Source organism: Pteropus vampyrus, unplaced genomic scaffold, assembly GCF_000151845.1.
Source record: "Pteropus vampyrus isolate Shadow unplaced genomic scaffold, Pvam_2.0 Scaffold56, whole genome shotgun sequence".
NCBI lineage: Eukaryota > Metazoa > Chordata > Mammalia > Chiroptera > Pteropodidae > Pteropus > Pteropus vampyrus.
In genome coordinates, this window is record NW_011888837.1 from 6,171,993 (window position 1) to 6,186,220 (window position 14,228).

At 39.3% G+C, this 14,228-nt stretch overlaps 1 protein-coding gene across 1 annotated transcript in view; it reads left to right on the forward strand.

Moving 5' to 3' along the window:
• The window catches only part of FRAS1 (Fraser extracellular matrix complex subunit 1), a 421,815-nt gene that overhangs the window by 393,538 nt on the left and 14,049 nt on the right, over nucleotides 1-14,228 (forward strand). Inside the window, exons 63-69 of the mRNA XM_011360633.2 lie at nucleotides 78-293; nucleotides 1,771-2,003; nucleotides 3,827-3,987; nucleotides 5,923-6,137; nucleotides 8,934-9,084; nucleotides 10,729-10,836; nucleotides 11,832-11,991. Coding sequence (XP_011358935.1) covers nucleotides 78-293; nucleotides 1,771-2,003; nucleotides 3,827-3,987; nucleotides 5,923-6,137; nucleotides 8,934-9,084; nucleotides 10,729-10,836; nucleotides 11,832-11,991 — 1,244 coding nt within the window. The remainder of the gene's footprint in view (nucleotides 1-77; nucleotides 294-1,770; nucleotides 2,004-3,826; nucleotides 3,988-5,922; nucleotides 6,138-8,933; nucleotides 9,085-10,728; nucleotides 10,837-11,831; nucleotides 11,992-14,228) is intronic.

The following is a 14,228-nucleotide window of genomic DNA, read 5'->3' on the forward strand; positions in this document are numbered from 1 at the left end:
GCTCATAGTAGGGGCCTGATATTAAACAAAAGGGTGACATTCTTACTGAGTGACTGACATTTTACAAAGCCTTGTAGGAGGACATGAAAGGAAGTTCACAATGCAGGTGCTGTCCTCAAAGAGTAGGAGACCAACACCCCTGCCACCACCAGGAGCAGTGGACTGTGATGGCTTTCGTAGCCTTAGGAAACTGCACCCTGCAGAGACTGTTCATCGCACCGGTGAAGTTCATTTTCTTCAGACAGAGAGCTGAAAGCAGTGGAGATTCAGGTTCAGCCCAGTATCTAGCCATAGTAAGAACTCAGATTTTTTTTTACTGAAATTAGTGCACTTAATAATTTTGGAAATCAGAGATTTCTTGCAGACTGAATTTCTCTCAATTTTTTCTATTCCACCCAGTTTGTTCTCACTTTAATAAGTTTATCACTTAAATGGGATAATGGTGAAGAAAAGCTATTAGACAGAGATGAGAGGTTTTGGATAATGCGGGGTCACTCATTTCCATTGTGTTTGGCACATCTTATTCAGACAGGCCAGAGCAATTCTTTTGTAACATAATCTACCTCATTTAAATTGTATACTATATTATTAAAAATGTAAATGGCAAGATTTAACAGCCTATTGTTTCATATCTAATTCTCTGTTCAACAAATCCATGGAGGGAGTTTGGTCTGATTTGACCCAAAAATATACATTTTAAACATGTACCAAGCTTATAATTTTGCTTTATATTTCAGTTTTCCTTCTTGCAATGAATTGGTGACTGATAATTTTACCCCAGTTTCCTTTGCTCTATCTTTATTTCTTCATTTTTTTATTTGATATCATTGTATTTTATGTATTTTGTAAGATGCCTCAAATCCCTTCTGAACTAAGTCCATGTATAAATAAATAAATAAAGCATTGGCAGCTAATTAAAATTTTTTAATGGAAAAATCTTCTTTAATTTTTAATGGACCTTAGTGAAAATTGTTTTCATGGGTAGAATTTATAAGCTTGTGTTTGCTTTGTGGGAGGTCTATGGCGCATAGAGCTACTAATTAATTATTCCTGTTGTGTACATCCCTATGTGTTCGCACACGTGACCTAAAGAGTTCTGGTGACCTATGTTGCCTCTACATAGATTGAGTTAAGCACTCTTACGGCTTCTGTATGTCTGTGAGCATAAAAGAATCTGTAGAAAGACCGTTAAATGCCAGTAGGTGTCAGAAGCCAAGTTCTCAGCTTCAACTCCGTTATTATAACCTTTGCAATGTGCGTAGTCATTAGGTGTGGGGTTGGAGGAGGCAAAGCAGTAAGAAGGAAAGAAAAATAAGAAATCCTGGGAAGGAAGCATCTCTCCTCTGTATCCTGACACCATGCCCTCTATAAAAGTGACTTGGAGGCCAGTGACTTGCTAGAAGGGCTGAAAAACAGTTGAGTGGTCCTTATGCTGAACCTAACATATAAAGAGTACAGGACTGTCACTGGTTACCAGTCATCTCTGGGCTCTTGCTCCACATCTGTCTACTTGCTCGTTGTCTGACTTACTACTGTAGGCTATAAGTACTCACTGCTCTGTCTATAGTGATTGGCTTCTAGTAGAAAGTCAATACTTATGTGGTGAATGGATGGATGGATGGATGGATGGATGGGTGGGTGGATGGACAATGGATGGTCTTCAAGATTACCTTTACCAGGAACTGGTTGTGTCATATCACCCCGAAGATACAATGTAAAGAGCTGTTTAAGTAGTACACCATGTCTGAGGTGCTTTATTCTCTCCGGTAGGTACTGGATAGCATTTACTTCAGCCGGAGGTTCCATGTGCGTTGCGTGGCAAAGGCTGTGGACAAGGTGGGCCATGTGGGGACTCCCTTAAGGAGCAACATTGTTACCATTGGAACAGACAGTGCTATCTGCCACACCCCAGTGGTGGCTGGGACAGCGAGAGGCTTCCAGGCTCAATCCTTCATCGCAACCTTGAAATACCTGGACGTCAAACACAAGGAGCATCCGAACAGGTCAGGCAGTCTGTGCATTCCACAGTGAGAAAGCAGACCGAATCTCGGACTATTCTTTGTGTGTTTTCTGATGGGATCAATAAGTGATGCTTTGGCAAAACAATAGTGGTGGTAAATGCTTCAGAAAAAGTTTAACTTCTTCAAAGGCTCCCTAGGAACTGGCCCCTTGCCTATCCTAGCTCATTTCCCTCACCTTGTCATTTTTACCTGCCAGAGAATCACGTGTAACTTTTCCAAGGCTTCAAACTCTTGGTTTGATGCTACCCCTGACTCCAATTCTCCCCTGCTCCCTTCTACTCAAGTTAAATTTGGTTGTCCTATTATACCTAGCTCATGGCTTCTCTTCTAGGAAATTTTCCATCATTTCTGTCAATTTAATTTGAAAACTCCTCCTTCCAGCTCTCTGGCACCTGTATGCCTCTTTCAGATTATTATCATCATTCATTCTCTCTCTATCTGCACAGTAGATGGTGAGGGCAAGGACCACGATTATTTATTTTGCATTCCCTCTGCCCAGGACATTACACTTAAGAGTAACTTGTTGAATATCTAGTGAACAAATGAGTAATAACACTGTGTAAACTGTAAGTCACTGGGCAGATGTGCTTTTATTTATTACTGTGCCGCTATGATTTTGGCGGAAGATGGATACTTTCATTTTTGCATAGCATTAAAAAATTTCATGTATGTTATACATATTCATTAAACCTCACAGTATTTATGTTTTTGCCTTTATGAGCAACTGAGTTCAGAGAAAGGGGTGGGGGGGGGACAGATTTGAATATGGAGCCAAGAATATGCAAATCCTTCTTTTGTTTTAACAGAATAAAATCTGTCTTTGTTAAAAAAGCAATAACAGAAGTGCCCAGGGCACTACAGACCCCTTCCTAGCAAAAAAAAAAGCCACCATATTCCAAAATTCTAATTCCTCTTGCAAATGTGAGTCTTTGCTCTGAGAGATAAGCTGTAAAAACTCAAAACTCAATAAACATTCTGAGAATTTTAACTCGTACGATAAAAAAAGATGCAGCATATAATTACAGTTTTGTTGTGGTGCAGTCTTAACCAGTATTTATTAAACCTATATTTTATTGAGAATTGTATACTTCATGCTCTAGAGAAACAGAAGTGAAGGAAATGGTCCTTGTCCTTGGAGTGGGGAGGCAAGATAAACAGTCTGAAAATGTACAAGAAGTAGCAGCCCATGTAAATAAGTTACAAATTTCTTGGTGCAAAGTCACCTAAATGCTGAGGAATGTAGATCAAGAGAGGGAGAGTACTGTAGATCAAGACCAAGCCGGTGCTTACATGGCATAACTGGAACTTGAAGGGAGGGAGGAGAGAGAAGACTCTTTCCATTGAGAAGGGACATTATGTGTAGTGGGGTATTACTGTTTCTAAGATATTTTCCTGAGTAGGAATATTGGCCTTAGAATTTTAAAAACTCAATGCCTTTTTGGCACAAATACTTTTTTAAAAGATGAGTGTCAACCCTACCCAGTCTCCACCGATACTCATTGTGATATAGAAGGGGAGCGGTACCTATATCAGTAACTCAGCTTTAGTTCATGAAGAAACAAAGCTTTCATTTAAATCAAAAGAGAGCATTAATTTGTGGTCGTGATGTTATCTTTTCCTGTATAGAAAAAAAATCTATGATTCTTGATTCTCGTGTTCAGAGAGAAATCTTACACAGAAAGCTTTAGAGGGGGAAATTGGTAAATTCACTGGTGAATTCAAATTGGGTTTTGAGAAAGAAATGCACCATATTAACTGTTTATAGCATGCAACTAAACACCTATTTCTGCCCTTTTTTCCCTTAGAATCCACATTTCAGTGCAGATCCCACACCAGGATGGAATGCTGCCCCTGATCTCCACCATGCCCTTGCACAACTTGCATTTTCTATTATCTGAATCCATTTACAGACACCAGCACGTCTGCTCCAATCTCGTCACCACCCGCGATCTGAGAGGCATCTCAGGTAAGGGATGAGTTCCGTGCTGGCTTTTGCATTCCAGCCCAGCACAGTGGCCTTTATGGATATGGCTAAGTGAACTCTGCTTTTTGTTTTCCAATCCTCAAAATCTGCATAATTAGTGGATTTCCTTCTGAGCAGGCAACCAAACCTAGGCAGCTTAGACAATGATGTGAATAGGAAAAAAACAAAGACTTTAGAATCAAACCGACTTAGGTTCAGATCCTTAATCTACTAGATATACAGCTGAACAGAAATAGCTAGACTTCTCTAAGCCACTCTTTTCTTATCTATAACATGAGGAAACACTGATACCAATGAAGGTGAGGATTAAATTTGCCAACATTTTTAAATGCCAGTCATGGTAAATTTTAATTTTTTTCCTCCCATCTAATGAGCATGTTTAGATCTGTGCCCTAAAATCTCATTATCGCAGCATCTTTAGAAAGCTAAAGTGCAGATGTTACATGTTATGGGATGGGTTCTCCAGGAGTGGGAGCAGAGGGAAAGTTGGGGGCATGAGATGTTTACTAGGGATCGACATCTGTGAAAGGAAGGAGAGGAGCAGGACTGGGCAGAGGGAGAAGTCAAATTGCAATGCAGCCTGACAAAGCCACAACCAACCCTTCAGGGAGCTCTGCAGAGAGCCCACTGGTCAGACTCGTCCTACTTCCGGTGCCAGCTGAGACAGACCCATCTTGTTCAGCCTCTGATGGCAGCTGCCAGAGCAAGGCTGTGATCTCAGGCTGAGCTGCTCCGCAGCTGATGCATAGCTGAAGGAACTGACACCACTTCTCTCTGTTCAGCACAGCAGACATTTTACTTTACAAAGAATCCTGTCTGTTTCCATTTACCTTAGCAAGTGCACATTAAATGCGTACTTCTTTTACAACCGATGAATCATTTAACAGTGTTTTTGAAGATAGAAAAGCATTCACGTGCTCTTTCATATTCATTAAGCATCACTTTGGGTAGTGATGGTCTTTATATAGTAGAAACTAGTTGAGTGTAAATTATTCCTAAATCACTGAGCTACACATGAAAGTTTAATTGGTCCACATATACATCTAATGAAAGAAACATACTATACTATGTTTATAGGCTGAAAGTTTGTACCTCTTCCTATTGAAACACAAATTCAACATATGCTAATTGAGATCCTAGTTCTTGTGGGGCAGAAGGTTGGGTGCTACTGTCAAACATTCTAAGAAATACATCAGCTCTTTCAAAATAGTATAGTCGCTTATAGTTCTATAAAGTCTTAATCCTAATAGTCTAAAATTGTGTCTGTATTCAGCTCTCTACTACATAAAGGTCTTTTTAAATTTAAAACAGTTCAGTTGCTTGGCAGCATTCGATCCAATAATTTTTGCTTATAGCAGGGAAGGATTAGTCAAACATCGTTAGTGAGCTATTTACTCATTAACACCAAATTAAGATTTTTTTCCCCAAGAGTTCGGAAACTTGGGAGGGGGCATAGTCAGATGTTTGTTTGACGGCTTTCCATAAAAGCTATTTTTAAAAAATAGATCTTAAAAATAGTAACTCATCAACAAATTATCCATATAGTAAATCCATTTCTTCAAGGACTGATTGTGGAACATAGAACCAAACTTGCCAGATGTGACAGTCAAAGCTTCCGTGTGTTTTCTTTTTCGAGCTATGCAGGGCCAAACAAGCTTTAACTTCATTTATGGTATCATTTGTTAACCTTTCTTTCCAGATTCCTGAAGCTCCTTAGAGTAGTCTGTGAGCCCGGTCACTAACACAGGGTAACAGGCAGTTAGGAGGCCTGGCTTGCTCTATTAATAGTCTTAGATGGTGGGGAAGCTCTCTCCATATCAAAAGGACATGTCCCTTCTCCCCACCCAGCTTCTGGACAGCCAGCAAGGAGCAAGTCTGCAGACTGAGTTACTATTCCTTGTCCTCCCTCTCCCTCAGAGACAGGGTTCCTGGATGACTCAGTCTATGACAGCACAGCCCTGGGGCCTGGCTATGACCGCCCCTTCCAGTTTGACCCCAGCGTGCGGGAGCCTAAGACCATCCAGCTCTACAAACACCTGAACCTGAAGAGCTGCGTCTGGACCTTTGATGCCTATTACGACATGACCGAGTTAATTGATGTCTGTGGGGGGTCAGTCACTGCAGACTTCCAGGTGGGTACTGCAGGGGCTTGTCTGAGGGCTGCGTGTACCTGGGTGCCATGTTGTTCCTGAAGCACTTTGGTTAGCGTTTGCATCCAGTAGCCTCCAGAACTGGGCCAACTAAGGGAGTCTTCTTTATAAGTCCCTCAAGTGAGATCTTAGCAACATCATGGCTAGAGAAAGCTTCACAAAGTCCTCTAAATCAATTAATTGAAAAAGTAATGCGGAAAATGTTCCAATTAATTTGGAAAAAAATGTCTGGTATAGTCATTTATATCAAAATCTAATATTTACTTCTCTTGGTAGATACGTTTTTTTGGAAATCCAAAAAGATTTACTTTTAATGGTAGAGTTGTTTCTAAGTAGTTGTGTTCTCTTCTGCACGTGGGGAAATGAATCAAAATGACAGGTGGTACACCCTGTCTCTCAGATGACAGGTAGAGCACTTTCATCCTAAGCATTATGGAGAAAGAACAAAACACATTGATTTCATATCTGTTCCAAACCTATTCCAAACTGATAACTCTTGTAAAAATCGACACTTTTAAAATAGTCATTAAACATTAGTGACAGAAGAAACCATAGTCAAAGGAGGGAAGTTTTATCAAAGGGACTAGGCTAATGTGTCCTCAAGGAAAAAGTAATTCTAAAGCAGGTTCTACCCAACTATGAGCAGTTATCTCAATGAAAAAATTAAATGTTTGGTCTTTATTTTAGATCAGTTTCAACCATACAAAAAGAGGGAACTTGTAGAGAGACTTAAAGTAATCATTTGGGGAAAGTGTCTGATTAAAATTTGTTTTGGTTCTTTGTGACGCCTGTTTGGTTAACTCTCATTTGGCATACACTACTGCCCTCTACTGAATAGAATTTTAAGGCATTCTTAGATTTTCTTTCAGTCTCTGCAGTTGTATATGCTTCTGAAAATGCAAAACTAACTGATTTGTTCCTCCTCTGCATCCTCAAAAGTTAGTATACTCTGTTTTCCATGATTTTATTTCAATTAGATTTTGAATATTTTTATTCAGAATATGCTTAAAAATCTTAAAGACAAAGAAAGATCTTTTAAACCAACACAGAAAGAATATATACACAGAAATACTTTGTCATTTCCTGTTTCTTTAAAATTAGTTAAAAACAGCTGGTATATGGCAGAAAGAATATAGAACTTAGAACTGAGCTCTACCATATCTTTTTCTATCAAATGTGAGCAGACTTGGACGAGACATAACCTCTCTGAACCTCATCTGAAATTGTCACTAATAATCTCAATACAGAAAGGCATTTAGCACAGTGTCTGGTATATAAATAGGTATATAGTAAATATATGTCAGGGCTGTGTTTCTTTTTTTAAGGACTAGTAAGTAACATGAAGGTTAAAGGAGAATAAACAGAAACAGAAGAGGGAAATTCATTTTGCCAGTCAATTAGTGAAGTATTGGAGGTACTAATATCAACAATTGTGAGATTAGGACAAGGGTTTTAGCAAAACCTATATATTAAGGGAACAGAACATGATTTGATACCTAGATAAAAATCTGAAAACATTTCTACAAAAAAGAATAAGGCATTTCAAGAGATTTTAAAATGAATACGATATTAGTAGTCTTTTTGAAAAACTTGGAATCAAATTTTATATCCCTAACAACATTGAATATGAAAAAATACTTTAAAAATAAAATTTTAATGTCTTAAATATTGATAATGCATTTGGCTCTTTCCACCAGTTACCGTGGAAAAACTTTACAGTGTATTCTCAAACAAGAGAAAAATATAAGTTCTATAGTGTATTGTGGTATTTAGCCAATAAAAAAATAAAATTGTTTTAAACTAAGCTTTTTGTTATAAAATATATGTTTATAAAGGAAAATATAAAACATTTAAAAATGAATAAAACAACTCCCTATTTATACACACATGTACATAGTTAACTTCCCTATGAAAGCTTATGCTCATATTTTAACTTTCCATCCAGTTTCTGTTCATTGCATAGGAAAATAAAAATTATTGAGCCAAATTAATAACACTAACAAGAACCTCCTTAGAAATGTTTTTTTGGAAGTGCGATGTTCTGCCTTTTCAAAATAATTTCATCACGGCACTGTGTGAGATCAGAAATTAGCCAAGCATATGCAGCTCTGAGCTGTCTGTTGGTAAGTTTCCTGGAAATGATATCCAAACCCCACCACCTGGTTCCTGGAGCAGGAGCTGTGAGTACTCCCTGAAATGTCCAAGTCAGCCACACATTCATCCCAAGGATCCACACCTGGGCTCATCCCAACTAGGGTTGATTCAAGCTCTCGTACAGGTCACTGGAAGGTATCATCAGCAAGAGACTGTACACTGGCGGTAGATCCCAGGTCTGTCAGGTCAGTCCTTCAGGAATAACTAAAATCTCAGTCAAGGCCTCTAGCAACTAAACAGTGGAGACAAAGCTCCTTCTCACTCTTCAAAAGTGACACTTTTGTTCAAGTGTCACCTCCTCAGAAAAGCCTTCCCAGATCACCCTACATAAGAAGCATCCTGGCCACTTCCCATCCTTCTATTTACTCTTGTTTTTTAAATTTATTTATCTTCCTTACAAGACTGTTGGTTCCATAAAGACAGCGATTTTGGCTTTTTCCACTGCCGGGGACCCAGCTGCTAGCCTAGTGCCTAACGCAATCGTGGATACTTGGTTAATAATTGTTAATGAGTGAGTGACCGAATGAGTGAGTGGAGATAGAATTGAGTGAAATGTAATGACATATGCCTTTTCATCACAGTAGAGAAATAATCCTCACTGTGTGCACACCATTTGCTTGACAGGTGAGAGACTCTGCTCAGTCGTTCCTGACAGTGCACGTGCCTCTCCACGTGTCCTACATCTATGTGACAGCCCCCAGGGGCTGGGCCTCCTTGGAGCACCACACTGAGATGGAGTTTTCCTTCTTCTATGACACCGTTCTCTGGAGGACAGGTATGCCCACTGACATCATAATTATTCCTACCTTATGCTTCAGCAAGGTTAAAAGAAAAAAAATTAGTGACTTTTAACAGCTGCATTCCTCATCCTGTCGTCCTGCATACAAAGGAGGGTTGCCTGAAGTCTGGAAAGTGTGTGGATCTCTGGCTCCTGAATAAGAATGATGTCCATATATGTTGATGCTGGAAGGCCTCTAGAGTTTGAGGAATTCAACCCACATAGCTGGAGTAGAGAATGGCAAATGGCGAGGGGTTCTACACTGCCCATTAGGAGTTCAGAGGAGTGTGTATTGTTTTGGAGCATAATCATGTTCATTTGCTATTAGCTAAAAATGGCATGATTCATATTGCTTAAGGAGCAAAAAGGGGCTTCAAATCAAATGCATGGAAATAGAAAAATATATCAAGAGCCACTTGCTTCACTTTATTTATTTGGCTTAGACTTTGCTCTTTTGTTGCATTCTTAAAAGTACAGGGACTTTCACCCTACTATTACTTCAAGGATTTCAATGCTGAATTTTTTAAATGACCTTCATCTCAGGTTGGATTGGTGACAGCCCCTCAGCTGGGAGCTCACACCTCACTCACATCTCCCTCTGCCACCTTCTCTCACTGCTGCACATGAATGTTCCTTACAACTCCATGATTCTCTCCTCCATTCACTCTAATGGATTTGGGTTGCTTTTTTGCTTCTTTCCCATTTTCAGTGTCCTGTACTTCAAAAATTACCCCAAACTCATTTTCCTTACTTCTGCTTTCTCTTTCTCCTTCTCTTTCTCCCAAAAAATCATTTACTCGATCTGAGATAGAGATACTAAAAGGCTACAGAAGTATTCTTTAGATGGGGCCTCATGTCTACTCATGGAAGATACAATCTTTTCTTCTGTTAAATGATTTAAGCTCCAATCATTTATTTGCTTTATATTTCTCATAGGAAAATAACTTCAGGAAGCTTTCATACTTTGGGTCAGATAATTTCTTGAGCTTTGGTTCAGTTTGGCTTGATTTTTTTAACACTCCCTCCCCTTTGGTTACCCTTTAATTTTTAGCTATACTAAGCTCATTGAGCATCACGTTTGTGAGTGATCTTACTAAGGCTACAGTTTACTCATGTCATTCCATTATGGCTGGCGTTCTAAGCTAACCTTTAATTCTTCATTGGTTTGAATACTAAATGTAATCACCGGAACTTTGTTTATGGTTCTGTTAAATCTTAAAAGGTGTCTTGGTGAAGAAAAGAAAAGAAACTATAAAGCAGATGTGCTGTAACTATATCCTGGTTTAAAGTTGATAGTAAGAAGTTTTAAGAACCAATTTTTTCCCCATCTTTGGGCTGGGGCCCTGCATCTGGGCAAGTGACACTTACAGGTATAAAGAGACTCTGTCAAAGAGAACGGAACTGTAAAAAAAAAAAAAAATGAAAGAAAGTACAATGAACTGTTCTACAATTGTAATTGGCAAATATCTCTAAATAGACTCTGTGTTCACATGAATATGTAATATTTTTTCATAAGTTACATTCAAATAAATGTTTATCTCTACGTAGAGGTGTCACTGAGATAACTTACATGTAGATTTCCGTCCAGGAGGTCTTCTCCATGTTCTAACTTGAATGTTTTGTGTATGGTTGCCTGCCCAGGAATTCAGACAGACAGTGTGCTCTCTGCCAGGCTTCAGATATTAAGAATCTATATTCGAGAAGACGGCCGTCTCGTCATTGAATTTAAAACCCATGCCAAATTCAGAGGTAATACCAGTGCTGGTTTTTTCTCCTCAATTTTTTATTAAGAAACATTTCAAACACAGAGAAAATTTAAAGATCAAACAATTAGAAATAAAATCAACAGTTGTTAACATTCTGCTATATGTGTATAAACATAGACACGTGCTTACCCTTTTTTTTTGTCACACCATTTGTAAACAAGTTGCAGGCTTCCTGTCAAGTTACCCTGAGTAATTCGGTAGCCATCTCCTGAGAACAAGGACATTCTCTTATATGTCATAATAGCAGCACCACATCCAAGATATTTGACACGATCCAATAATATCAAGTCCCTATTCATATTTCCTTCATTGTCCTCGAAATGTCTTCTACTTATTTTATATTAGTTTATATTTACTTTATATCTGTTTATACAAAAGGAGGAAACCACTCAAGATTCTTGTGTTGCATTTTGGTTGTTATATCTCTTTAGTCTCTTTTAATCTAGAATAGCCTCCTTGCTTTTATTTATTCAAGATATCGCATGACGGCAGTTTGAAAGAATAGAGGCGTCTTGCCGAGTAACCTTCACCTTTTTAGTCATGTTTACGATTGTCTCCTTCTACCAAGGAGGTGCTAAATGATTTTTTTTAATCCAAACTTAGTATTTCTATTTGTAAACTACTGAGACCTTTCTAAGGCTAAGAAACATATTGGTTGGAATTCAAAGCGATATGTATTCAATGTTAATTGTCACATAAGGACTCCTATTATTATGGATATGCTCATTAGCACCATTTCCACAAGGCACAGGCATATCGTTTATAAATCTCCATGGTCATAATGACCATCACTGGTAGGATGGCCAGCTGAGATGCTATGCTGTCCCAAGCAGTGTGGGATATATTCTAAGGACAAGAGGATAGGTATAACCTTAGTTATTTGATCAAAGAATATTAATTCAATCCAAAGGCTTGTAGGGCATCACCGCAAGTACAATAAAACTCATAAATAAGTATGCATGTTTCCCTTTGAAATAGGACAGTTTGTGTTGGAGCACCACACCCTCCCTGATGTGAAGTCTTTCATATTGACTCCAGACCACTTGGGAGGAATCGAATTCAGCCTGCAGCTGCTGTGGAGCGCTCAGACCTTCGATTCTCCATATCAACTCTGGAGAGCCACAAGCTCTTATAACAGGTAAATTCAGGGGAAAGGCATTCAGGGGTAGGTCTGAAATGTTTGCAGTTTCTTTCAGAAGCTTGGGTAATAGGGCTTTTCTTCAAAGGCTGGATTTCTGTTTTAAAAGGAGGAGAGAGAGAAACAACACTCTGGCAAATGGAGAAAAAAACAAATGTAGTTCATGTCAGCCCCTGATGGATAAACCAGGAACCTAATTCCAAGGATCGGACCAGGAAGGGCACAAATCACTTCTGCTCACATGCTGTTGGCTAGAACTTAATCATATGGCACTTCTACCTGCAAGGGAAGCTGGGAAATGTGTCCAACTAAAACTTGAGTGTGAAAGAAATTTCATTCCAATTACCACAACCATGGCAAAATCTCAGATCTCTGGTTATTAGATCCAGATGTTACTCCTTATGGCCCAATGTCCTGGAAAATAAATAACAGCTAATATAGAGATAGAATAGGAATTGGATAAATAGAGTAAAATATCCCACTATAAAATGGAAGTCTAAGAAAAACAAAATTAAAACTATTACCAAGAGTCTGTCATAGATATTATCATCCCTCTGTTATAGGTCATGAAATTAAGATCTATATTTAGCATGAACATCTAACCCTCGTTTTATAGTTAAGAAGTGACAGATTGTCTTAAGAATCATTTCAAAAAGATTTCTTTCATTATAAATTTTTGGTCTTAGATACTTTTTTTATATAATGATTTCTTCGAAATCAATATATAATAATCTTCACGGGCTGTGCCTCCTAGAAGTTCATGAGATTATGTATCTACTTTGTCCCAATTTATAGGCAGAGAAACGATCCTCTTTAAATCCTCTGCTGACTCCCCATCACCTACCGTATGAAGTTCAACTCTTTATACAAGGCTCATCCCCTCCTCTCTAGCCTCATCTGAAACCAGCCTTCTGACTACATTAAATATCTCCCCAAGGCTGAACCCACCAGTTCATCATACCTCCGTGCCTTTGCAATTCCCTCTGCCCTTCCCACTTCTTTCCTCTTGCAAAACTCAAACTCCTCTGAGTTGCAGCTCAAATACTGACCTTCTGTGACACCTTCCCTGAGCCCTATTCAGTGCTAAAAGCTCCCCCTCTTTGCTCCCATTTTGTCCCAGCTTCTGCTATAACACAGCTCATCATATTATTATGCTCTAAATAAAGCCCCATTTTCCACTAGATCGTGAACTTCCCAAGGGTAAGAGGCATGCCTGATTTCTCTTGAATCTCCAGGGAACTGCGAGTTTTAGCATATGGTAGGTACTGAATAAGCATCCTTTAGGCGCTTACATTTGAGGTAAGGAGATCAATACATAGATAAGTGACAAAGTGAAGAACAACACCACAAGTTTTGTCCTCTGTGTGCTGTGAGAGGTACCCAACACCAAGACCACAGCTGTTCCAGGAGGAGAGAGCCTGGCATAGGCTGGGAAGTTGTGCAAGGCTTCCTGTGGGAGGCGGGGCAACATATGGAACCTGTCTAGTTTTTAGAAAGGAGGGAGCACTACCTGTATCTAGGACTGTGTTTGGCATATTTGCAGAGATAGTGAGGAAATTGACCTAAATTGTATTTAGGGGTAGGGGAAAATAGGGCTGTAAGCTTGGGAGACCATACAATTTGTCCTGCACTCATTTGTTCAATAAATATTCACTGAGCATTTGCTGTTTGTCAGGGAAGGCTCTGAGCACACAGAACACAACAGGGAAGAAAATAAAGATCTCTGCCTACAGCACTTAGAATAAGGAGGCACAGGGTAGACATAATAAATAAGTATGGTATAACATGTTAAAAGGTGATGAGTGCTATGAAAAAATAAACAAGATAAAGCAGGGTAAAGGGAATCAGAAGGGGGGAGACATTGTCATTTAATCGAAACGTTCAGAGTAGGCTTCATCAAGAAGCTACCTTTGACCGAAGACTTGAAGGAGGTGAGGGAGCTTGTTAAGCAGATCGTCTAGGGAAGAGGTTCCTGGCAAAGTTCCTGAGGCGGTGGCATTTCTGGCATGCTCAGGGGAATAGCAAGGAGGCTGGAGCAGCTGGAGTGGAGTGAGCAAGAAAGAAGGTCACATGAAATAAGGTCAAGGAAGTAAGAAGGTGGGGTAGGGCCACCATGCGGGCGTTGGAGGCCAGCGTGTGAATTTGGGCTTTTACTCTGCAGTGGGAGCCACTATAGGGTTTGAGCAGAGGAGTGACATAATCTGGTCTGTCTTGTGGAAAGCAAAGGTCAAGCATGG